The following is a 25,000-nucleotide window of genomic DNA, read 5'->3' as shown; positions in this document are numbered from 1 at the left end:
GACAGAAAAAAAAAAGAGGGGGGATTATGATCAAAGACATGAAATGTGGAAGCTGGGCGTGAACTGGTGGCCCTGCTGGGTGGGCCAGTGCCCAGGTGTGATATATCAGTGTTATATTAGTGTTACACACACACAGATGGATGTCCTCCTCAATAATTCATATTCACACTACTCATAAGTGTTAGCATGTGAGCAGTATATATATATATATATATATATATATATATATATATATATATATATATATATATATATATATATATTAGTGGTGGGACTTTAACGCGTTAATTTCGATTAATTAATTACAGGAAAATTAACGCACTAAAAAAATTAACGCATTTTAACGCATTTAACGGGCGAGACACTTTTGCACCGTGGAATGTTTCTCAGTGCACGAGTTCCAGACATACAGATTATATGGACGCACAATAAGATCATGATGGATATGACTGAAGAGGCTACGCTGGTGGATGGGAAATTTAAATATAAACTTCCAGATGGAAGTAGGCTACAAACAAAAATAGTGTTATTTACACTTTATGTAGGAAGGAGTTCGCTTATCACAGGAGCACTTCCACTCTTCGTTACCACCTCAACGCAAAACATGTTGCGGCTAAAGCTGGGCGTACACTGTGCGATATTTTAAATCGTGTACTCAGCTCCAGCTCAAACTGTACGACTAAATCGCAGGGAGAGTCGGCTCGTGGAGCTGCTTCAACAGTGCGATACTCTCACGAGGAGCGATTTGAATTTCAAACATGTTTGATATTCTTGCGACGCCGATTTCTGATCGGGAGTTGTGAATCGCTCCTCGTATACCTGTGTAAACTATACGATGCACGACACGCGATTGAGCCGAAACGAGTGAAAAATCGGCTGAAAATGGGCCAAAAATCGCACAGTGTCCGATTCACATCCTGTGAGGAAATGTCCTGGTTTTTAAATTACCTTCATTGGACCATTAAGACTGGATTAAACTTTCGCGAGTGGCCGTAGCGCGCGACTCCGCACGCGTTTATACATGACGCGTCACATTATTTGTGTTGTCCGCTCTCAGTGGTCGAAGATAAAGACTTACAAGAAGCGCTGCACATTGCGTCAACTGATGCAAGTTACGAACTACCGTCCAGGGGTGAGTTTCCCAAAACGTTCTTAGCGCCAAGTACTTCTTAACCTCGTACGTAAGAATGAGGTAACGAAGTACTTGGCGCTAAGAACGTTTTGGGAAACTCACCCCAGAAAGACAATGTCGAAGAAAATCCAGCAGCTGTATGATGAGGAAAGAAGTAAAACAGGTTATTGTGAAGAGCGCCACAAATGTGGCTCTGACTGGGGATCACTGGACCTCTGTTAGCAACAAGAATTATCTTGGTGTGACAGCTCATATAGATGATGAATCTATAGATGATGAAGATCCAGTCATTTGCTTTGAGCATGCAGAAGACCACTTCTAGGCACTATGGAGATGCCTGTGGCAGAAGCCTGAGAAATTAAAGAAATTGCTAAAATGCTATTAAAAAACATCTTCTGATTTACTTCAATTCTTCCAATATCCTGAGCAAATTATTGAATGAAATTATGTTCATTGATTCATTCATCATTCAAACTTAAATTAATATTTCTCATGTTAAATACTGAAATGCGATTAAAATGCGATTAATTTCGATTAATTAATTACAAAGCTTCCGATTAATTCGATTAATTTTTTTAATCGCGTCCCACCCCTAATATATATATATATATATATATATATATATATATATATATATATATATATATATATATATATATATATATGTTAGTGTGTGTGTGTGTGTGTGTGTGTGTGCTCTAAGACAAATGTGTTTGGGTTACATAGCCAAATAGCAGTGTGAGTATCAGATGTGCCTGATCAAAATTCAGACACACAGCCAGACATATACAGACACACACAGACACACACACCCACACCCACACACACATAGACACACCCAGAAACACACAAGTAGTGGGCACTCTGTAGAACCTAGTGGCGTTTCCGTTTACGCAGTGATTTCCCCGTAGGAAGATCACTTACCCTGAGACCAGGGTAGAAGGGTAGGTGGGGCAGAAACAGGGGAACAGAGTGAGATGAAAAGAGACAAAGAGAAACTGATCCAGCAAACACACACACACACACACACACACACACACCTCTAATTCAGCCAAGCAAGTATTTTATTGTGAATAGATGACACTTCAGACAGAGTGAAATAACGGGATGGAGAAAAGATCAGAAGGTCGTCTGCTTTCCTTTACCCCACCATTAAACACTGTACTAGCTTATCCACTGTACTGAATATAACGCAGGACGCATGCCAGACGGGTATTTCCAACACTAAATGGTAGTGCTCATAGAGGGTAACTCCATTCATACACCTGACATCTTCCAAGCCAACAGCAGAACCAGCACAGGTACAGTCAGACAGTCGGAATAAGGAGTGTTTTAGGAGGTGCTCCTGAGGGGAGGAGCTGCAGAAGGTAAGAACACTGACATCACTCTCCAGACTTACTCTGATTGGCTAACATGAACCCTGTGGAGGGCTGGCTAATCACTCACATCGAATGTAGGACATATGGGGTCTGACACACAGAGATGTGTGTGATGCCAACAAGAATATTTATGGGGTCTGTGTTAGCTATACACGTATGTCTAGTATGATTTTAAAATGTGCACGTGTGAACATACACACACACATAAATACTTACAACCACACCGATACACAATCACAGTCGCACAAACACACACACACCCACACACACATACACTCACTCACACACACACACACACACACCTACACACACACACACACACACACACACACACAAGCATACACACACACATAAATACAACCACACCAATACACAAACAGTCGCACACACACACACACACACAAACAGTCGCACACACACACACCTACACACACACACACCTACACAAACACACACACACCTACACACACACAAACACACACACACACACCTACACAAACACACACACACACACAAACACACACACACACCTACACACACACACATACACACACACACACACACCTACACACACACACACACACACACACACACACCTACACACACACACACACACACACACACACACACACACACACAAGCACACACAATCACACACACATTCACAAGTACTCCTTTCCTTCATTCTGTGGTAATGTAACAGCATCATGAATACTGAGGAGCTCCCCTGCTTGCAAAGGACATTGGAATATTCATCAGGTTCTGCACTATGTTAATAAGTGAAACAAAACTTCAGCTTTGTAGGGTGCCGTGAGACTCCTCTCACGTTCCGTCTCCCTGTAGCTGTCTGCTGGAGGCATGTTTTACACCAAGCAGGTGGTGAAAGTGTTTGTTTCTACACATTAAGTCATTTGTCTTCTTCAAGGGGGTCCGAGGTGTAGGTACATGCATATTTGTGTTTTAATGTGTGTGAGGGCCGATCTAGATGCACTTGCGTATGTAAGTCTGGCCCTCCTGCTGACCTCTGACCTCAGGAGACCTCAGCAGAGGGCGGATGTCTCTGTCAGCGTCCTCAGACCCAGTGTGGGTAAGGGGTAAGGGACAGACTGACACTTCACACTGGTGCCATCAGGAGGTGCTGACCAGCAAAGATATTTCATATGCTTCACAATGGTTTCTGGATGTCTGTCTGCTGTCCTGTCGATCCTCAGCTCCTAAAGTTCCCATCATCATATATGGCCACTGCGTATTACACACATGTCCCAAACCGCACGCTGTACTGGCTGACCATTACCGAGGAGGAACTGTGCTGGACAAAGAAGACTGAAGGTTGGAGAGCAGCACAGCTTGGTGAGTCAGTGCTCCTAAAAGGGGCCAGACCCGAAGTATGAATAATATTAAAGCTTTAAAGTTTTAAATGGTACAAAAAGAACACATAACTGAAATTCAACTGTTTTCATCTCCCCCAGGAATGTACTGTAGCTGACAACTTAATGGAGGCAGTGCTGAGCTCCCAATGTTTTAAAGTTGACACCAATGATTTGGTGTTGGGAACATTACATTTAATTTACAGTACGTTCTGGCCCATTTTTTTTTTTGCCAATGAGTGTTACACACATATAACAGAGGCCACACACCCATTTTATGTAAGCTATGTTACGACCCTGGTGGCCCCAGCCTGATAGTTAGCTTACTTAGTACTTGAGGCATACATAGTGTGGATGCTTCACGGGCGGTTCTGAAGATGAGTGGGTTGACTGGCCTGCATGAAGCACCAGGCAGGATGTACAGACATGGATGAAGCACCCAGTCTGAGGATACACAGCACAGATCCTTACGTTCAACTTTCACTCAACCTGAGCAGGGAATGGACAGTGCAGGGAGAAGGCGCTCCATCTGGATCAGAGCCACTACAGCAGCTGCCCCCGACCCACAAGGCCCCTCACATCACCCGCCCAATTACCCCACCCGCCGCATGCCGGCTCTATGTTTCCCGTCATAAAGGGTCGGATGTGTCACAGAGCTGGGGATTTGCACCGCCTGTCTGCTACCCACTGTCCCTGAAGACATCGCACTTTCAGTCTGAATAAAATCGGCCAAAACCCAAAACGATTCGACTCAACAGAAAACCGTCACCATAACAGCTAATGCAAGTCTCACAGAGGAGCAGACCCAGAGGCCTTTACTAAATAACTATAATGAATCAGCCCTCTGCCACCATGTGCAATCCAAATAATGAGCTTATGATATCTCTCTGGTCCTGCCGAGACAGCTTCCAGCCATTCTACAGAAACAGACCTCATCCCTGCAGACGGGACACACGGCGCACCTGCCTCCTGATTTTGAGTCTATAACAGAGAGAAAGTGGTCTATAATGGAGAGACGGATGTCTGTAACTGTCACGTCCAGCCCCTCCCTCCTCCCTGGTCCCGCCTAGCTTCCCCGTTCCCATGGTTTCTCCCTCTGTCTGCCACGCCCCTATCCTCATTATTCCCACCTGCGTCATATTGTCTGTGTATTTAAACCCTTCCGTGCTACACTCCGTGTCGGTCATTGTCTGTACGTAAGTACGTCTGTACGTACTCTTTCGTGTTCCTTGTTCATAGGTTCTCCTGATTCTTGTTTCTAAGTGTTTGCACTATGTTATCTGGTTAGTGTAGGTTCTCTTGTTGCCCTTCAGATCCGCTGCGTGTTGTCTGTCTTATTGACTGTCAATATTACTGTTGTTGGTTTCCCTGTCGCTCGTGTATTCTAGTTTGCGTAGCCTCTTTATGTTTACCTCGTCGTGTTCTGTTGTAGTTCCCCCTTCGTTGTGTTTAGCTGTATCTCTCGTCAGCTGTCAGGTTTTGTTACTCCCAGTCCCCTTCGTCGTTATGGTTCTCCCCGTTCCGTTCATGTAGCTTGCGTAATGTTCATGTACCTTAGTAATGTTACTATGTGTGTTAGCTTTGCTTGGTTGTCTCGTTATTTCGTTCTGTGGTATTAGCCTTTCGTTGTATAGTGTAATTCCTATTTGTATTCTATGTTTCAGTCTTGTGTGTTGTCGCTCCCCTCTTAATATTCTGATATCTGCATTTGCGTCACTCCCACTGTTCTGAATTGTTACAGTAACACAGACGGCGAGATAATAACAGAGAGAAGGTGGTCTGTAACAGAGGGTGGTCTATAACAGTGAGGCAGTGGTCGATAACAGAGAAACGTGTTCTTAAACAGAGAGGAAGGTCTATAACAGAGAGAGGGTGCTTTATAACAGAGCAACATCAAGTCTATAACAGAGAGACTGGTCTATAACAGTAGCAGTTTACACAGCGTCTTGCACCAGAGCACGAATAACAAGCTCTGGCTGATCTGGTCCTGGTGTTTCTGAGGATGATGGAGTACTCGCAACGACCAGTATCGTCCGGCAGTTGTCCAACCTGCATAAGTGGAGTGCTATACTACAGATGCAACAGAAATTATCCAACGAATTCAGCAATCTAGACTAGGACTTTGTAATATGACATAATATTTCAATACAATATGAAATCTCAAGGAAGCTGCACTGTGTTCCGTGAGGTTACCCAATTAAATTTCACTATAATCCTTAGATCTCAGATCAAAACCAGATTAAGGCTAATTATATCCACATGCACTCCTAATAGGCTAACCTCTGGGATGAAGCACACTGATTTTCTGCAGTGATAAACCACTGACAATGTGATAATTTTCGGAAATATAATTCTATATATTTGGAATATGATGTGTAAGAATAAAATTGCAGAGCTACCCTGGACAAGTTACTCTGGACCCGAGTGTGCAGAGAGCTGCAAATGTCTGTAGCTACACACTATGGGCTAACACACACACACACACACACACAGACACACACACACACACACACACTCATCACAGGAGAGAGAGGAGAAGCACACAGAAAGACAGTAAGAAAGAGGGAGAGAGAGAAAGAGAGGTCAAGAATAGATCCTGCAAGCTATGGTTTTATGGCCTTGGAGGAAAATATAGGCTCAAAATAGAGTCTCCTATAATCCTGTTGTAGGGTGCAGACGCACACACACACACACACACACACACACACACACACACACACACACACACACACACAGGACTCTTCTTACAGGAGAATGATGCAACACACACACATACACACACACACACACACAAACACATACATACACACACATACACACACACACAGGCAGATCTAGAATAGGCCCTGCAAGCTATGATATTATGGGAGGAAAATAGAGACCCAAAGTAGAGTCTGCTATACTCCTGTATTAAGGTACACATAGATACACACACACACACACACACACACACACACACACACACACACACACACACACATACTCACCACAGGAGAGAGAGGAGAAGCGCACACACACACACACAAACACACACACACACACATACTCACCACAGGAGAGAGAGGAGAAGCACACACACACACACACACACACACACACACACACACACACACACACACACACACACACACACACACACCTACACACACACACACACACACACACACACACACACACACACACACACACACACACACACACACACACACACACACACACACACACACACACACAGGTGTGGTTGGTGTTGTCCCATGGTTCCAGACAGTGCTCTGTACACAGGGAGATGGTGGGGTCTGAACAAACACTCCCATCACAGCAGGTGTAACACACGGACCCATCTGCAGCCTCTATGCAGCTCGTTACCATGGTAACCTGCAGGTGACTCACTGGGCTGTTTCCACGACAACTCTAACTCTCGGCACCACAACGGCAGTGGTGCAGATGTGAGCGCAGTGATGATGATTGGCTGAGAAGATTGGTTTGGGTTTGGGATGTGAGGGGCTGACTTTGCCATGACAACTGGCAATGGACAGGTGGAGGTGTGGAGCAAAAACAGCAAGAGACTAAATGATTCTTGATCAGCGTGTAAGTGTGTGTGTGTGTGTGTGTGTGTGTGTGTGTGTGTGTGTGTGTGTGTGTGTGTGTGTGTGTGTGTGTATGTATGAAAACTGACCATTGCGTGGGCAGGCACTGAGAAGATGGATGTCCAGTGAGCAGGGCTTGCGTGTGACAGCCGTGGCCACTGACTCATAGGGGTTGTCCTCGTCCTGTGGTAAGAAGACCTCCAGAGAGGGAGATTGGGTGATCCCCCCACAGCTCTTAGAGTCCTGCACACAGAGCAGAGCACAAACCCACAAACCTTCACTCTCAGACCCTCACTCACAAACCCTCACCCACAAATCCCCACCCACAAACCCTCACCCACAAATCCCCACCCACAAGTTCTCACCCACAAACTCACCCACAAACCCTTACCCACAAACCCTCACTCTCAAACCCTCACCCAAAAACTCTCACCCACAAACCCTCACCCACAAACCCTCACCCACAAGCTCTCACCCACAAACTCACCCACAAACCCTCACTCTCAAACCCTCACCCACAAACTCTCACCCACAAACCCTCACTCACAAATCCTTACTCACAAACCTTCACTCTCAAACCCTCACCCACAAACTCTCACCCACAAACCCTCACTCACAAATCCTTACTCACAAATCCTTACTCACAAACCCTCACCCACAAACCCTCACCCACAAACCCTCACCCACAAACTCTCACCCACAAACCCTCACCATCTAGATATTTATTTATTTAGATATTTATTTGTAAATTGTAATTATCTTTTTACTGCCACATAGTCTAGGAACAGTGACATATTCATTTCACTGTGTATCTTGTATCGCCACAATTTATACATGTGACAAATAAAGAATCTTGAATCTTGAATCTTGAATCTCACCCACAAACCCTCACTCTCAAACCCTCACTCTCAAACCCTCACCCACAAACACTCACTCACAAACCCTCACCCACAAACACTCACCCACAAACCCTCACTCTCAAACCCTTACTCTCAAACCCTCACCCACAAACCCTCACCCACAAACCCTCACCCACAAACTCTCATTCACAAACTCTCACTCACAAATCCCCACCCAGAAACCCTCACTCACAAACCCTCACCCACAAACCCTCACACACAAACCCTCACCCACAAACCCTCACCCACAAACCCTCACCCACAAACTCTCATTCACAAACCCTCACTCACAAACCCTCACTCACAAACCCTCACTCACAAACCCTCACCACAAATAGATGACCATGAAGAAGAGACCATTATATTGTGTCACCATTTTTACAAAGACATACAAATTTCATTTCAATTCAATTTAAACAGCTTTTACTCTAAAAGATTTTTACTAAAAATTTACCTGACCACATTTTATGCAACACTCCCTAATTTATTGGTCATCTAAAATTCTGCATACTAAAGGAATATCCCTTTAGTATGAATACTAGAATAAACATTTTGAGTTAGCTTACTGTCAATAAGATGTCAAATTACCTCCAGTAATTTACCTCTAGTAAGCACAACCCAAATCTCACAGAGAATCTTGAATCTCACGCCTGGTTTTCAAAGAAAGCCCTCAAACAGTTTCAAACAGACTTTCTTTCAGCTGCATCCTTCCAACTTAGCTGATCAAAAGACCTTACTTCCTCTCTCCCCCTCTCTCTCTCTCCTGTTCTTTTTGTCTCTATCTCACATTCTCTCTCTGTATGTGTGTGTGTGTGTGTGTGTGTGTGTGTGTGTGTGTGTGTGTGTGTGTGTGTGTGTGTGTGTGTGTGTGTTTTTGAGGGTGTCCTTGCAAGTTTATCTTTTTCCGTAATCACAAACAGCAGAGTCAAAACATTCAAAGGTTGAGTGCCAGAGGTCACAAACAACCATTTTCATTCCTCCTTTTATCACATTGTTCTCATTTAACACAAATTAACCAAGATTTCACACCATAGAAATGTTTGAGTCAAACTGAAATGTGTTCTAATTACCAATGTATTCTCTTATAAAAATCTATTTTCAAGATGTTAGTAACAATGTGAAAGCAATGTTGAAATGGTTCCTGAAGTACGGAAGAACTTCACCAGAACCACATTATTCCTGGTGGGGCTGAGACTAGGACAACTGTGAAGACTAATTTTATATAGACTGTCCATAAAAATCATACTTCCTCAAATGTACCCCAACACACCCACACACAGAGTGTGTCACAGCACAATGTAACAAAACAGAAGATGCAATCCTCACCTACCTGTTGGCTTAAAGGACAGTTGAGACAAGTGATGGTGATAACTGATTAACAGGAAAGGAACAGGACACTGATTAACAGGAACAGTCTTATTCAGGTCTTAGATGCAGACTGTTCCCTTGCGTCTATGTTCTATACCCCTGTTAAGATGCTAACTTGTCTCGTCCTCTTCAAAAAACCACTGAGAACTTTACATCCTCATTAAAGCCCAAATCCCCCCCTCCATCTAATTCTGCATGCATTTTTCCCACCGCTCGTTTAAAAGGCCACCAGCGTCACCACAAGTCTTGACCTAGCCGGGGGGGGGGGGGGGGGGGGGGCTAAGGGCCTGGGCCCCTGGACATGCATCCTGTCTCTCTGAAGCCGCAGCAGCCCGGGAGGCTCGTTTAAAAATCTCACCCGCTATTAGAGGAGTTGCTCCGAACAAGACTTCCTGTTCTACTGGCCTTCTGGGAAACCAGCACCAACCCAGAGCCTCATCACGTCCTCACCATCCCCTCCATATCGCTCCATTAATCGCTCACATGCTTTCTCTCTATTGCTCGTGATGTCGCTCACTTTTTTGGAACAGTGAGAAACTGAGAACCGAGAACAAATTGACAAGCTTCTGGGAAATGAGCTGAAGAAATCAACAGAACAGTATAAATGAGGAAAGAGGCAAAGCCCAGTGGAGAGAGAGAATACACACTAAGGTCTAGAGCCGGAATGGCCACAGTGTTAAATGCTCTGGGCAAAGATCAGTGGAGAGAGAGAATACACACTAAGGTCTAGAGCCGGAATGGCCACAGTGTTAAATGCTCTGGGCAAAGCCCAGTGGAGAGAGAGAATACACACTAAGGTCTAGAGCCGGAATGGCCACAGTGTTAAATGCTCTGGGCAAAGATCAGTGGAGAGAGAGAATACACACTAAGGTCTAGAGCCGGAATGGCCGCAGTGTTAAATGCTCTGGGCAAAGCCCAGTGGAGAGAGAGAATACACACTAAGGTCTAGAGCCGGAATGGCCGCAGTGTTAACTGTTCTGGGCAAAGCATAGAGAATAGTGCAGCGCCGAGCACAGGAAGTGACTGGAGAGGTTGTGAATCAGGAGTTTCCTGATTCATGCTGCATTATCTCATATGCACCAACACGTGCGTGCACACACAGGAAAAGTGCAAGAAAAAGGGACAGAAAGTTGAAAAAAGTTAAGAAAAGGAAAATTCCAGGCAAAGGTTTTAGAAACATTATGGAAAAAGTGAGTTTTCTCAAATTATTTCATGTTTATTTATAGAAAAATGCAAACATGCAAAGACACATACACACAATCTCACACCCACACACACACACAAATTCATACACCCACACATGCAGCAGAGACAGAGAGAGAGAGAGAGCACAGTCAAGTATGGATGAATAAATAGTCCAGCCTGTACCTGTGATCTCAGGTCAGCTCCTCCAGTTTGAACACTGAGCTGAGAGTTTTGCGGACTTCCTACTAAACGTCCTTGCTTTGTTCACTCCAAATCCTCTCCCTCCCCCTTCTCTCCCTCTCTCTCTCTCCCTCTCCCTCTCTCTCTCTCCCTCTCTCTCTCTCTCTCTCCCTCTCTCTCTCTCTCCCTCTCTCTCTCTCTCTCTCTCCCTCTCTCTCTCTCTCCCCCTCTCTCTCTCTCTCTCTTGTCTGATGGCAGATATAGGGCCAAAGAGGAACTTTGTGTCTCTCGAAAAGGAAGCCATCAAACAAACACGGGCCGTCCTACTCAGTAATTAGGGATGGTGGAGCAGCGTGGCGGGGTTGAACCCTTAGCGGAAACCTGCCGTCACGTTCCTGCTGCCTTGCGCATGTGACCGGGCCCTGGTGACCTTCACCGTCACCGTTATCACTCTGCCCTGCTCTCCCAACTTCTCTTCCTCCGCCCGCCACACTTTCCTCTCGCTCCGTGGCCACGAGGCCCCCTTACCTCTTCTTTCTATTCCCCCTGTTTTCCCCTCCTCATTCTGCCTTCATTCTCTTTGCAGTGCTCTCTCTCTTTTTCTGCCTCTCTCCCGCCCTCTTCCTTTCTCTGCCTCTCTCTCCCTCCCTCTTTCTCTCTCTCCCTCCCTCCCTCTGTCAAGCTGGTTCTGATATAATATGAATAGATACTATATCTGCTCTGAATAGGCTCTGTTATTTCCTGTGATTTTCTCACCACTGCTGCATGTCTGATTTTGGCAGAAGGCACCAAAGGACAGAAACCCCACTGAGTCCACCAACACACGCCCATCCTGAGACAGAGGGACAACAGACTGACCAACAGCCAATGAGACAGAAGAAGAGACAGAAGATGGAAAGAGAGAGGAATAAAACGCTAAAGAAATAGATAAAGGGATCATTGATCATTCATATCTAACCATTTGGCCTTGGGTCATGTGTTAAACAGTAGAGTTATGTCTCAAAGCTGTTTGGGTCCAAACAGAAGGAGATACTCATTCACTCAGCAGGTTTGAAAAAGAGACCTCTAGACCCCAAATGAGTGTGATAGAGTGGACTGCACACTCCCACACTACACGCTCTCATACTGTACACTCCTGCATTGCAACACGGCACACTGTCGCACTTCACACTCCCGCACACATGCACACACCGCACTCACACACACTGCACACTTCACACAGGACCACAGGGCACAGAGTGGGCAGAGAATGGATCGACTACATCAGCAAACTAAGGTGAACTGTAGGAGTGGCAAGAGAGTTCACTAACAGCACATGACTCCATCTCACCTGAAGGAGTCTCAACCCCATCACACACACACACACACACACACACACACACACACACACACACACACACACACTCACATCACACACACACACACACACTCACATCACACACCTTATTAGTGAATGTAGAATCTAGCTGTGTGAAACCTGCAGGACAATCAGGACCATGCAATGTCCAGCCAGCAGCCCTGCCAGAATAAGCAGAGGTTTGGCTGACAGCGACTCACTACATACACCGAGGATAACAGCACTGACTTCACAAACCACACAGCCAAGGAGAAGGCTCCACACATTCTGGGAAAATGAGGCAACCAAGCACCCAGCATTCTACAGATATCCGCAAGGACATCAGCTCGTCCAGCATGAGGCCAAAGCATTGAGACACACTGTCCAGGCCTACACTGTCACTCCTGCAGACGAAACACATCCGTTTCAGTGTTGTCCCTGGATAAGTCACAACTGCTTCTCAGTAAACCTCCTAATAACGGCATAATCATATGTCCCCACCTGCCGTGGAGGTGGGTGAGCTGACATATACCCGAGCTTCCCTGCCGCCTCAGCCAGAACAAAACACACACATTTATTATACCCTGATAATTATCCATTGCAGATGAACACATAGGTACACACAAACATTCACAGACACACATGCATATACACACACTCCCACACCCACACACACGGTAAATATCAGGCCTATGAGGCCACTATGACACACTGTGCAACTAAAATCAAGCCAAAAAGAAATACCCCCCCCACACACACACACACACACACTCTCTTATTACACAGAGATCCACCATGATGAAATACATTAATCATGAACAATTAGCCGTGAGCACATGAATTCCTGTAATCCAACATCTGTAAGAAATGTCAGGTTTAACAAGATTAACACAAGTTAATGCTGAATCCAACTCAAACGGCTCGTGTTCTAGATAGGGAGTAAATCATGTAGCAGCGTAATCCTAATTCCAGATAAAACAGGAACCTCCCAGGATCTTACTCAACATACATGACTCACTCCTGGAATCCCAGGCTAAACTAAAACAGCTAGAACAACATGAAGCAGGTCATAAAACAGGTGATATTCTGTCCCATCAAGGAGGCAACAAACTCAGTAGGAAACCGTCACACATTTTAGTGAAGATCTTGAAGTGCACACTCTGAGACACAGGTTAGATGTACTAATGGGACAGAACAGTTGGGCAGTGATTACACAGAGAACATCTCCACTGATAAGTATCTCCATAGGGATGTATCTCCTCAAAACATTTTGACACATGAGCTGACCACAGATTTGTAGCATCTCCACACAGGCGACTCTCCACAAAGTCGTATCTCCACAGAGACGAATCTCCACAGAGACTTATTTCCACAGGAGCTCACACATACTGTATCTCCACAGAGACTTATTTCCACAGGAGCTCACCACACATACTGTATCTCCACAGGCATTCTCAGGATCCCTAGATTCCATGACTCCTCTGGTCTTTCAGGTGACGGCTGGAAACATAGTCACACAGCCATGACCGAGTCCACTTATGTGATTCATCTTCACAGCTTTGATCGTGTCATAAACAGTATTCAGTAAGTCCAAGCACAACCTTAGGGTCTGTTAGTCTGCGTGGACATCTGGGTTTGATCAAAACATTTAGTGAATGTTTGGAATATGTGAGAATACTGAAGTATAGACTGTTACCATGAAACAGTAAAGTTCCATGATTTTTGACTGTGCTCATTTGATGAATAGCCCTGATTAGAACTAGCACAGCAATTCACAAGGCATACTACTAATTAAGCAAAACATATTAAAAGTAGCTTTTCATAACTAACTAATCATTTAGCCCCAAGTAGTGTTTAGTTTTATGTATAATTGCACATATTTAATCTGAATTTCTGGGACTTAATTATGCCCTAGTCCATGAAAGGTTGTTTTCTTATCAAATTAGCTGCAATTGCAATTACATTTAATTAAAATATGTTTTACTAAATGTCACTGTGAGCATGAGCAGTCAAAACATAAGGCCCTAAAGGGCCAAACTCAAGCCCCTGGGAGTAAAACCTAAGCCCCTGGGGGTAAAACACTCTACCCTGGGGGTAAAACATAAGGCCCTAGGGGGGAAAATCCTGTGGAACACAGGTCAGCCCATATACACAAACATTAAGTGATGGAATCACTGCAATATCATCACCATGATATTACAGTATTACTGAACTCCTAAAATACTAAACCCCATTCTCACAACAAAATGATCAACTGCCAAAACGAATGTATTAATCAAAATATTTAAAAATATTCACGTGGCTATACACAGTTGTCAGGCCTCAGTCCTTTTCCAAAACTCATTCTCTCTGACTACAGCACATCTTGCACAGCAATGCACTTGTTATCCATAATGGTAACCACAGGTGTCAAAAGCTAAGTCCAATTACAGTGCTGATGTCATAGGTTGTACAGTGACTCAATCCTGTCCACAGTTACTGCTAATTATACAATGAAACCAACATCAGCCAGGTGAGAGAGGACAAGCAGCACAGATGAGAGTGGACAAGCAGCACAGGTCAGAGTGGATAATCAGCACAGGTGAGAGTGGAAAAGCAGCACAGGTGAGAGTGGACAAGCAGCACAGGTGAGAGTGGAAAAGCAGCACAGGTGAGAGTGGACAAGCAGCACAGGTGAAAGTGGACAAGCAGCACAGGTCAGAGTGGACAATCAGCACAGGTGAGAGAGGACAAGCAGCACAGGTCAGAGTGGACAAGCAGCAAAGGTCAGAGTGGACAAGCAGCACAGGTGAGAGAGGACAAGCAGCACAGGTGAGAGTGGACAAGCAGCACAGGAGAGAAAGGACAAGCAGCACAGGTGAGAGTGGACAAGCAGCACAGGTCAGAGTGGACAATCAGCACAGGTGAGAGAGGACAAGCAGCACAGGAGAGAGAGCCCAAGCAGCACAGGTCAGAGTGGACAAGCAGCACAGGAGAGAGAGGACAAGCAGCACAGGTCAGAGTGGACAAGCAGCACAGGTGAGAGAGGACAAGCAGCACAGGAGAGAGAGGACAAGCAGCACAGGAGAGAGAGGACAAGCAGCACAGGTCAGAGTGGACAAGCAGCACAGGTCAGAGTGGACAATCAGCACAGGTCAGAGAGGACAAGCAGCACAGGTGAGAGAGGACAAGCAGCACAGGTGAGAGAGGACAAGCAGCACAGGAGAGAGAGGACAAGCAGCACAGGAGAGAGAGGACAAGCAGCACGGGTCAGAGTGGACAAGCAGCACAGGTGAATTGAGGGCAGAGAAAAACATGGATGGAAACAATCTGAGAGGAAAAGGTGGAAGAGTGTGTGTCAGAGGTGGTGTACAAAGAGGAAGAGGATGATGATATGGAAGAGTGTGTGTCAGAGGTGGTGTACAAAGAGGAAGAGGATGATGATATGGAAGAGCAAGACCAAATCCATGAACAGACATTTCAACAAAATTTGAGCAACTCTGATAGACCATAGCTGTGTTGGAAATAGCCTACTACACACTACTCATGCACAGAGTGGGCCCCAAACCAGTATGTCATATGCAGTATGTGACCAAAATACATTTTTCCAGTACATGAAAGATGATGGATGATGTACTACTTCTGGCAAATATTCCAGTAGGCAACCAGAAGGCACTGGAAGGACTCCTATGTTCTCTCAACAGCAAGATGCCTTCATAGTTGAAAACAATGCCATCAGACTACGTGGAATACAGCTATGAGGTATTGAAGACAATAGACATGGTCAGAACTCGCGGTGTCCTCCAACACAACCAGGTGCACATGAAGCAACAGTCCTCTTCCAGCACAATTCATAAAGCGTCAAAGATCAGTGGCCAGTATGTGCGAGTAAGCATACATTTAGTGGTTGGAGCCAGGTTCAACCTGCTCAAGAGGACAAGGAAGAGTTAGAAGATGACTGGAGTGTTGGAGAGGTTCCTGGCCAGTGTGGTGGCAATGTAATGAAGGCGTTCTCCACTCACACGCAGCCTGGGGCCATGTAACACCCAACGGCATGTTTCTGGGTGGTCTACGGGGGCTCAGACATGAGCCCAGAGGTCGTGAACAGGCAGGGCATCCTGTTTGGAATATGTTCAAGGCTGATTGGGCACGCTGAAGGATTCTTTCCCCATGTTCAGCAAGAGAGAGGATTGCATGTGAATGTGAATAATGTCCTGTGGCCTGATCCAGCCCAGAGGCGCAATGACCCAGTCCAGAAGCGAGATGACCTGGCCCAGAGGTGCGATGGGCCCGGCCCAATAGAACTTTTTTTTTCTCCTGCTCTATCCAGAGTGCAGTATATGGCATTTACTTATGTTGTGTAATGACTGCTGTGTACGGTCTATGCATTGACTGGCTTTGTGTGTTATCTGACAACTGTTTGTTTTTTAGTACAGATAAGGTAGTTTTGAATCAATTGTTTGATTTTGCAAGTCGAGTCGAGAGTTTTGAGAGTGTGGCTTGAATTCTGGGGTTTGTGTTTACTGTTTTGAGAAAAGGAGAGGAGATGTCAGTAAAGGTGTTTTAGCAACTAGGAACTGTTTGTGAGAATAACTCCATGCACTTCCACTGAGACAGTAGTGGTTTCAAATGAAACACTAAAGAATGTAGAACTTCCATAACCATGAACCATGAATCATACACTCTACATGCAGCAGAAGGGCAAAATAGACTGAAAGGGAGATGAGAGAGACAGAGAGAGAGAGAGGGAGGAGAGAGAGAGAGAGAGAGAGAGAGAGAGAGAGGGAGAAAGAGAGACAGAGAGAGAGAGGGAGAGAGGGGAAAGGAGTGAGAGAGGACAAACCCTCAGACAGGACTTCACACTCATTATAAACCCGCCTTCAGGACTCATTTCATTATAAAGAGAGAGACATGAAAGGAAAGATGAGATGTGGATGTCCATGTGACAGAGGGACAGGTGAAGGAGCAGAAGACCAAAACAAACAGAGGAAAGAAAGACAAGATGAATAAGAAAGAACAAAAGTAGGAGAGTACCAAACAATGCCCCTCCCCCATTCTTGGCCCCTCCCTCTGTCTCTGCTCTGATGTAGTGCTTTGTGTAGTGTACTCGTTGGTATGGAGATGCCCCTCCTCCAGCCTTGGCCCCTCCCTCTCTCTCTGCTCTAATGCAGCACAGTGTGACGCACCCATTCGCATGGAGATTTGTCAATGGAAAGTAGGTGGATATCCCACGCCTTGCACTTTATGAATTCGCTGTCTCCTAGCAACAATAAGAACCCTTCTGAATCCTTGTATGTGTCTTAGTGTGTGTGTGTGTGTGTGTGTGTGTGTGTGTGTGTGTGTGTGTGTGTGTGTGTGTGTGTGTGTGTGTATGGCTCCCTCTTCCTGCAGCAGTGAAGTAGTAAGGGTGTGTTGAAGGTGCAGAGGTATTACATGAAGAGCAACTCGGCCCATAGCGAACCTCTCCCACCCTGTGTGGCCCCTCCCCAGACCTGCATGCCACCATAGGCCTCTGTTGCCACGGCAGCAGAGGAGTCGTCACATGTATCTGTGTGTGATTCTCATACGCTACCTGCAGCATCATTACAATTAATGTCTTAGGGAAGGGGATTCCTCCTCTGTGTTTCCCCATAATGAACGTGGGACAAGGGTGATGCTGTTTTAAACTATAAATAATTAAACGTGTATACATACACACACACCCACACACACACCCACACACATTGTTAACTATGGACAGACTGGTTAACAACTCTATATCTATGTATCATTATCAGATAAGAGCAGTCAATTCTACTGATGCTATACACAAGCCTGGTTCCACTTCTCTCCATCTCCGTCTGTATCTCTGTACCCTTCACTCTGTCTCTGTACCCTTCACTCTGTCTCTGTACCCTTCACTCTGTCTCTGTACTCTCCACTGTCTCCATACCCTCCACTCGGTCTCTGTACCCTCCACTCTGTCTCTGTACCCTCCACTCTGTCTCTGTACCCTTCACTCTGTCTCTGTACCCTCCACTCTGTCTCTGTACCCTCCACTCTGTTTCTGTACCCTCCACTCTGTTTCTGTACCCTCCACTCTGTCTCTGCACCCTTCACTCTGTCTCTGTACCCTCCACTCTGTCTCTGCACCCTCCACTCTGTCTCCGTACCCTCCACTCTGTCTCTGCACCCTCCACTCTGTTTCTGTACCCTCCACTCTGTTTCTGTACCCTCCACTCTGTCTCTGCACCCTTCACTCTGTCTCTGTACCCTTCACTCTGTCTCTGCACCCTCCACTCTGTCTCCATACCCTCTACTCTGTTTCTGTACCCTTCACTCTGTCTCTGTACCCTTCACTCTGTCTCCGTACCCTCTACTCTGTTTCTGTACCCTCCACTCTGTCTCTGTACCCTCCACTCTGTCTCTGTACCCTTCACTCTGTCTCTGTACCCTTCACTCTGTCTCTGTACCCTCCACTCTGTCTCCGTACCCTCCACTCTGTCTCTGTACCCTTCACTCTGTCTCCGTACCCTCCACTCTGTCTCTGTACCCTCCACTCTGTCTCTGTACCCTTCACTCTGTCTCTGTACCCTCCACTCTGTGTCTGTACCCTCCACTCTGTCTCTGTACCCTCCACTCTGTCTCTGTACCCTCCACTCCTTGTCTGTACCCTTCACTCTGTCTCTGTACCCTCCACTCTGTCTCTATACCCTCTACTCTTTGTCTGTACCCTTCAAGCTGTCTCTGTACCCCCCACTCCAAGCCAAGAAACATTTCCAGACAGGGCCAGGACTTACCACCATCAAGTTCCCATAGCAACACACTCAGATAAAATAATGCCTCCAGGAAGGCAGAATTAAAATAGAAGCATATGGAACTAAAAAGTTCAAGAAGATTTACTCAATCGCTAACAGGCATACAGAACGGCCATTTCGGGATGTGTTTACATATGTACTGAGAAGACTAGCATGTAATCCACAATGCACTGCTCACAACCACCATGAACCACAGGATAAAGTAACACGGTGGGGGGACATGGACAGTCACACCAAAGAGTGACTCCCCACTGTAGACTCTCCAGTGTGCGTGTGTGTGTGTGTGTGTGTTTGTTTGACTCTTACACACCTGCAGTGCCTCACCAAGTGCACAGACTGTAACGAGCTGAACAAGATGACCTTCACACAAGCTTTCATCACATGGACAGCCCCAAACTCCTCCCCTAAGCTCCTCCCCCAAACCCTCCTCAAGCTCCTCCCCCAAACCCCTCCCCCAAGCTCCTACCCCAGACCCCTCCCCCAAAAGATGGAATTAACAATGCAGTGCTATTTCAAGACAGGGAGTATTCGAGGAAGCTGATTTCCAAGATGAATACTGAATAATGGATTTCTCCTCAAACAGCTCTTTGTGACTGCATGTACGAGTGTGTGTGTGTGTGTGTGTGTGTGTTTGTGTGTGTGTGCATGCATGAGTGTGCGTGCGTGTGTGTGTGTGTGTGTGCGCATGCGTGTGTGAGTATGACTGTGTGTTTGTGTGTGTGTGTGTGTGTGTGTGTGTGTGTGTGTGTGTGTGTGTGTGTGTGTGTGTGTGTGTATACGTGCGCTGTTTCATCTGCACCACATCCTGCTCTGGCTAATAGTTGATTGTCCACAGTGTGTGTCCTGTGGAGTGATCCGGGCCTCTGCTGCTGAAGCACTGTGGATCAGCGCCCTGGCTCCAGCTCCAGACTACCCTGTCAACAGTAATGTCTGCCACCTGCACAGTACTCTCACAATCCAAACACAACTGGATTCATTTTGCATACAAAAAAGTCCATCTCTGTCCTGTGCCAAAAGTTGCTCTGCAGTGAAAAGTGAATCTGTGCAGTTAAACACGAATCTGTGCAGTGAAACACGAGTCTGTGCAGTGAAAAGTGAGTCTGTGCAGTGAAAGGCGGGTCTGTGCAGTGAAAGGCGAGTCTGTGCAGTGAAACACGAGTCTGTGCAGTGAAACACGAGTCTGTGCAGTGAAAGGCGAGTCTGTGCAGTGAAACATGAGTCTGTGCAGTGAAAGGCGAGTCCGTGCAGACTGCTCTTAGCAGAACTGTTCACTCACTCACAATTAGCTGTGCTAGGTTGCCAGGTTCATGCTTTCTCTGTGTCACCTGGGTGTCACTCGCTGTGAGAGACTTCATGATTGGCAGAACACGTGTGAGCTTCCTGAGGAGATGCAGCAATTGGGGGTGGGTGTGAGCAAGAGCAGAGGGGGTGGTCCTCTGTGCATTCTGGGAAAGGGGGAGGGGCCTTACTGGTGTTTTGTTTTATAATATTTAAGCATGTCAGCATGTGCACGAGTGAGTATGTTCTTTTGTGGTGCATGTGAAAGTGAGGGCCTTAGTTTTGGAGTGGCTGGAAAGTGTGTGTATTGGTCTATGTGTGTGTGTGTGTGTGTGTGTGTGTGTGTGTGTGTGTGTGTGTGTGTGTGTATACCTGAGAGAAGCCCAGGTTTCTACAGCCATTGCAGGGTGTGAGCGCCTCCCACAGGCCTGATGGACCACAGACCTTCTCCTCCTCCTCCATCGATGGGGGTAATGGAGGAGATGGCCGCTACAGGTGGGAAAGAGAAATAATGCATAGTTACACACACACACACACACACACACACACACACACACACACACACACACACACACACACACACACACACACACACACACACACACACACACACACTCCACCACCACACTACACACATATTAGTGAAACATTAGACCAGAAACTATTGTGGTTTGAAACCCCTCTTGACTAGGCATATCAGATGTGATTAGATCTAGGATTGATCTGTTTCTTTCTATGTATGCTTGTATACATAACTCATGAGACATTTATTAAGGTGTTTTAATGGTTTACATAGGCCTTTGGTGTTGATTCGTGTCAGGTGTTGAATCACGTTTGTCCCAGTTTCACAAGCAAAAGGGAAAAGCTGAGTTTGGTGTTCCTAAAGATCACAGTGATCACAATGCTCAACAGCGCTGATCTTGCTGAGTTATCTCCAGCAGAGCTACCACACAAATACAGATCAGGAAGATTCTGCAGCCCTGTACTGTCACATGAGCCTCCAGCCAAAGCAAGCCCATGTTCTTTTGTACTCAAAATAAGTATTCTGTGATCATACAGAGGGACACTCAACACTTAGGCTTACAGTTAGTTCAGGCCTGCCCTCTACTGGTCACATAACGATACTACAAGTACTACATGTTTTTACAGTTTTTCTCAGTCGATTCGGTTCATTTCTCACATCAGAATTGAAATTCTCAAAACAGTTCATTCAGTCTCCACATCTCCTTGTCACTTGTGCACATACCATAATTGCATTTCTCCTTGTGTTTAACATTTTGCAAATGCTTTTGTACATATTGCAAATGGACATGGACAGTTGTCTGTTGTTTTTTACATTATCAGTTGCTTATGTCATGTTTATCAAAATGTGTTGTATGGATTGTCTGTTCAATTGTCTTACCCTCCCAAACATTTAGTCTTTAGGTCATCGCCTAGGTCATTATATGCAAAAGTGCTGAACATGTTGTCATAATTTCTAAGGCATAATTTTAAATTTATTTATTTAGTTTTTTTTTTGTTACATTTTGGTAATTTATCCTAATTTGATTAAATTGTTTGCAAGTGAACATTCAGTTACAGTAAGAAAGGGAATTGGTGAAGGCTTAGATCAACCAATGGTCTCAACCACAGGTCAGAGGTGCGTCTCATGAACCTTTACTGTAATTGGCAAACATGTGTAGATGCTAAACACTGCAGTATCACAAAGTCTCATAATGGAAAGACAAGGCCATGTATAGGGTGAACAGCCAATAGGAGAAGTAAGACTGTGTGGTGTAGAGGGGTAAGACTGTGTGGTGTAGAGGGGTAAGACTGTGGTGTAGAGGAGTAAGACTGTGTGGTGTAGAGGGGTAAAACTGTGTGGTGTAGAGGGGTAAGACTGTGGTGTAGAGGGGTAAGACTGTGTGGTGTAGAGGGGTAAGACTGTGTGGTGTAGAGGGGTAAGACTGTGTGGTGTAGAGGGGTAAAACTGTGTGGTGTAGAGGGGTAAAACTGTGTGGTGTAGAGGGGTAAGACTGTGGTGTAGAGGGGTAAGACTGTGTGGTGTAGAGAGGTAAGACTGGTGTAGAGGGGTAAGACTGTGTGGTGTAGAGGGGTAAGACTGTGGTGTAGAGGGGTAAGACTGTGGTGTAGAGGGGTAAGACTGTGTGGTGTAGAGGAGTAAGACTATGTGGTGTAGAGGGGTAAGACTGTGGTGTAGAGGGGTAAGACTGTGTGGTGTAGAGGGGTAAGACTATGTGGTGTAGAGGGGTAAGACTGTGTGGTGTAGAGGGGTAAGACTGTGTGGTGTAGAGGGATAAGACTGTGTGGTGTAGAGGTAAGTGGTGTAAAGCTGAGGGGACAAAACAGTGAAATACAGTAAGGGCAATAATTGTGGACCATGTTTTACATGTAAGTCATGGTCTCACAATGGCTGAAGCTGGTTGCTGGGTGCAGCCGAATATTGGAAGAACAACTGTGTCTTCAATCGTTCAAACATTTCATAGAGAAAACGTGTGTAATTCAGAAATGTGCTCTCTGCTGTAATACTGCACATTGACATACTTTCTGACATGTTATTCAATTATTTATCAATTTTTTTGTGCATTTTTGCATTCTTATACCATATAGGATATCAAGACTAGCTCATAGTGGTAGCAGAGGTTCCATTTTCACACAGCAAGAGGAGGCTGTATGTGCTCAGGTTGTTTTGAATGTGTAGAATAAGTTTCTAATTTTGCAGTTTTTCCAGTCAGTTGTCTGTCTTTACTGAATTTCAGTCAGATTTGTTTTTGTCAACAAATTGCAGTGCGAACAATACTGTCAAACAATATTGCTGTACAAAAACTAGTCCAATTTCTTGCTATCAGTCTCCCACATACAGTGATGTGTAACTTTGTGTTCCATGTAAGTTTGTATGTGTGTAACATGTATTTGATATACCACAGAATGTGCAGCGTTCTTGAAATCAAAAGCTTGGCTAGTTTCCATCAGAACATACAGTCTACACTGACTGTGACTTATAGTTGCACTGACAACATGACTAAGTATTTTGACTGCCTTGTTCATAGGCAATGACACACAGACTAGATATTCTGATGGCACTGACAAATTGACTGACCTAAATATTTGATTTTGGGGCAAAAACAAAGAATTTTGAGTGAAGTATCTGCTTTTGCAGGTATTTCATTGAGTTTTGCTGTTTGCACTAACTGTTTTGAGAAATGCACTAGTTGTGATGCCAATGTAAAGCATGATGTGAGAAATGATCCAAATCGACGGAGAAAAACTGTAATACAACCACATAATTAATAAAACTACCTTCTGTTTCCTTTAGAATTAACTATAAAATACTATTTTTTGAAAAATCTGAATGGTATTGCAACCCCATACCTTTGTAAATCACCCTGCTCCAAATAATTTCTTTTTAAATACATATTTTGTTTATTTTTCTTGATGTCCTACCCTATGTTAAGTTGTATTTAGTAAGTCTCCCATGTGACATAACAGCTGCCAATCAGGGAAGTCAAGACTGACATGATTCCTCCAGGCCATTTAACCAATCAGCAACTTCTCAATGCTGCAGCTCCTACAACATCAGGGGTTGGAGTAACACATTTCAAGGATAGCAGCATCCTCCACCTTCTGCTGCATGAGCTCACAGACACCCGTGATTGGCCGGTGTCTGTAATTGACGGGCCATCCCACTGTCCCTGAGAGCACAGCCAATTTGCTGTCTCAGGCCCCCAGCCATGGATGACGGTAGTATCATCAGGGATGGAGCTCATGATCTTCCCTGATAGGGAGGGTGGTTTCTAGGGTACCGCTCCGGGACATACATCGTAGCTCATGCATTACAGATCTGAAACATTCTACCAATGAATATTTATCAGGTTCCTTCTTTCACTGTTTATAAAAGGAAGCCAACATTTCTTTAACTTAATATCTTATAATTTTACTGGCACATTATCTATGTTACTTTGTCGTTCAAAATTTTATGTATCTTGTTCTCAGTGGTCTTATTTTTGTATGTTTTAAAATTCATTTTAAATGGTTAATAGCTGCTGTATAAATAAATGTATTATCTGATGCAATTCCTTTTCCAGGCATTTTGAAACACCAGCTGACTGAGTCAACACAGACCTTATGCCCAGAATCTGCCCCTGTTCCAGCTACTGCCTCTACCCTAGCCCCTGCCCCTGCCCCTGCCTCTACCCCTACCCCTACCCCACCTCTACCCCATCCCTGCCGTTGGCCTTGCCCCTACCCCCTCCCCTGCCCCTACCCCCTGTTCCTGCCCCTGCCTCTACCCCTACCCCTACCCCACCTCTACCCCATCCCTGCCGTTGGCCTTGCCCCTACCCCCCTCCCCTGCTCCTACCCCTTCCCCTTTGCCCCTACCCCCTGTTCCTGCCCCTGCTCCGTATGGCCCACCTTGGGGGCGCGGGTGAGCGTGCCACCCCGCTCCTCGTCAGACAGGCGTCCGCTGCTGATGCTCTCCACGGAATGTGAGTGTGACGAGATGGTTTGACAG

General features: G+C 45.5%; 1 protein-coding gene across 2 annotated transcripts in view; it reads right to left on the bottom strand.

Annotated features, from left to right (window-relative positions):
- The window catches only part of LOC143514953 (ankyrin repeat and sterile alpha motif domain-containing protein 1B-like), a 98,911-nt gene that overhangs the window by 32,142 nt on the left and 41,769 nt on the right, over positions 1 to 25,000 (bottom strand). For both annotated transcript variants that reach the window (XM_077006781.1, XM_077006782.1), the window contains exons 8-10: positions 24,901 to 25,000; positions 20,860 to 20,976; positions 7,555 to 7,708 (exon numbers count right to left, since the gene is read on the bottom strand). The exon at positions 24,901 to 25,000 is cut by the window's right edge and continues 82 nt beyond it. In XM_077006781.1, the coding sequence (XP_076862896.1) occupies positions 7,555 to 7,708; positions 20,860 to 20,976; positions 24,901 to 25,000 (371 nt within the window). The remainder of the gene's footprint in view (positions 1 to 7,554; positions 7,709 to 20,859; positions 20,977 to 24,900) is intronic.

The sequence above is a fragment of the Brachyhypopomus gauderio genome, chromosome 5 (assembly GCF_052324685.1).
Source record: "Brachyhypopomus gauderio isolate BG-103 chromosome 5, BGAUD_0.2, whole genome shotgun sequence".
Taxonomy (NCBI): Eukaryota; Metazoa; Chordata; class Actinopteri; order Gymnotiformes; family Hypopomidae; genus Brachyhypopomus; species Brachyhypopomus gauderio.
Note: the sequence above shows the minus strand (reverse complement) of the source record. Positions and strands in the feature narration are given on the sequence as shown.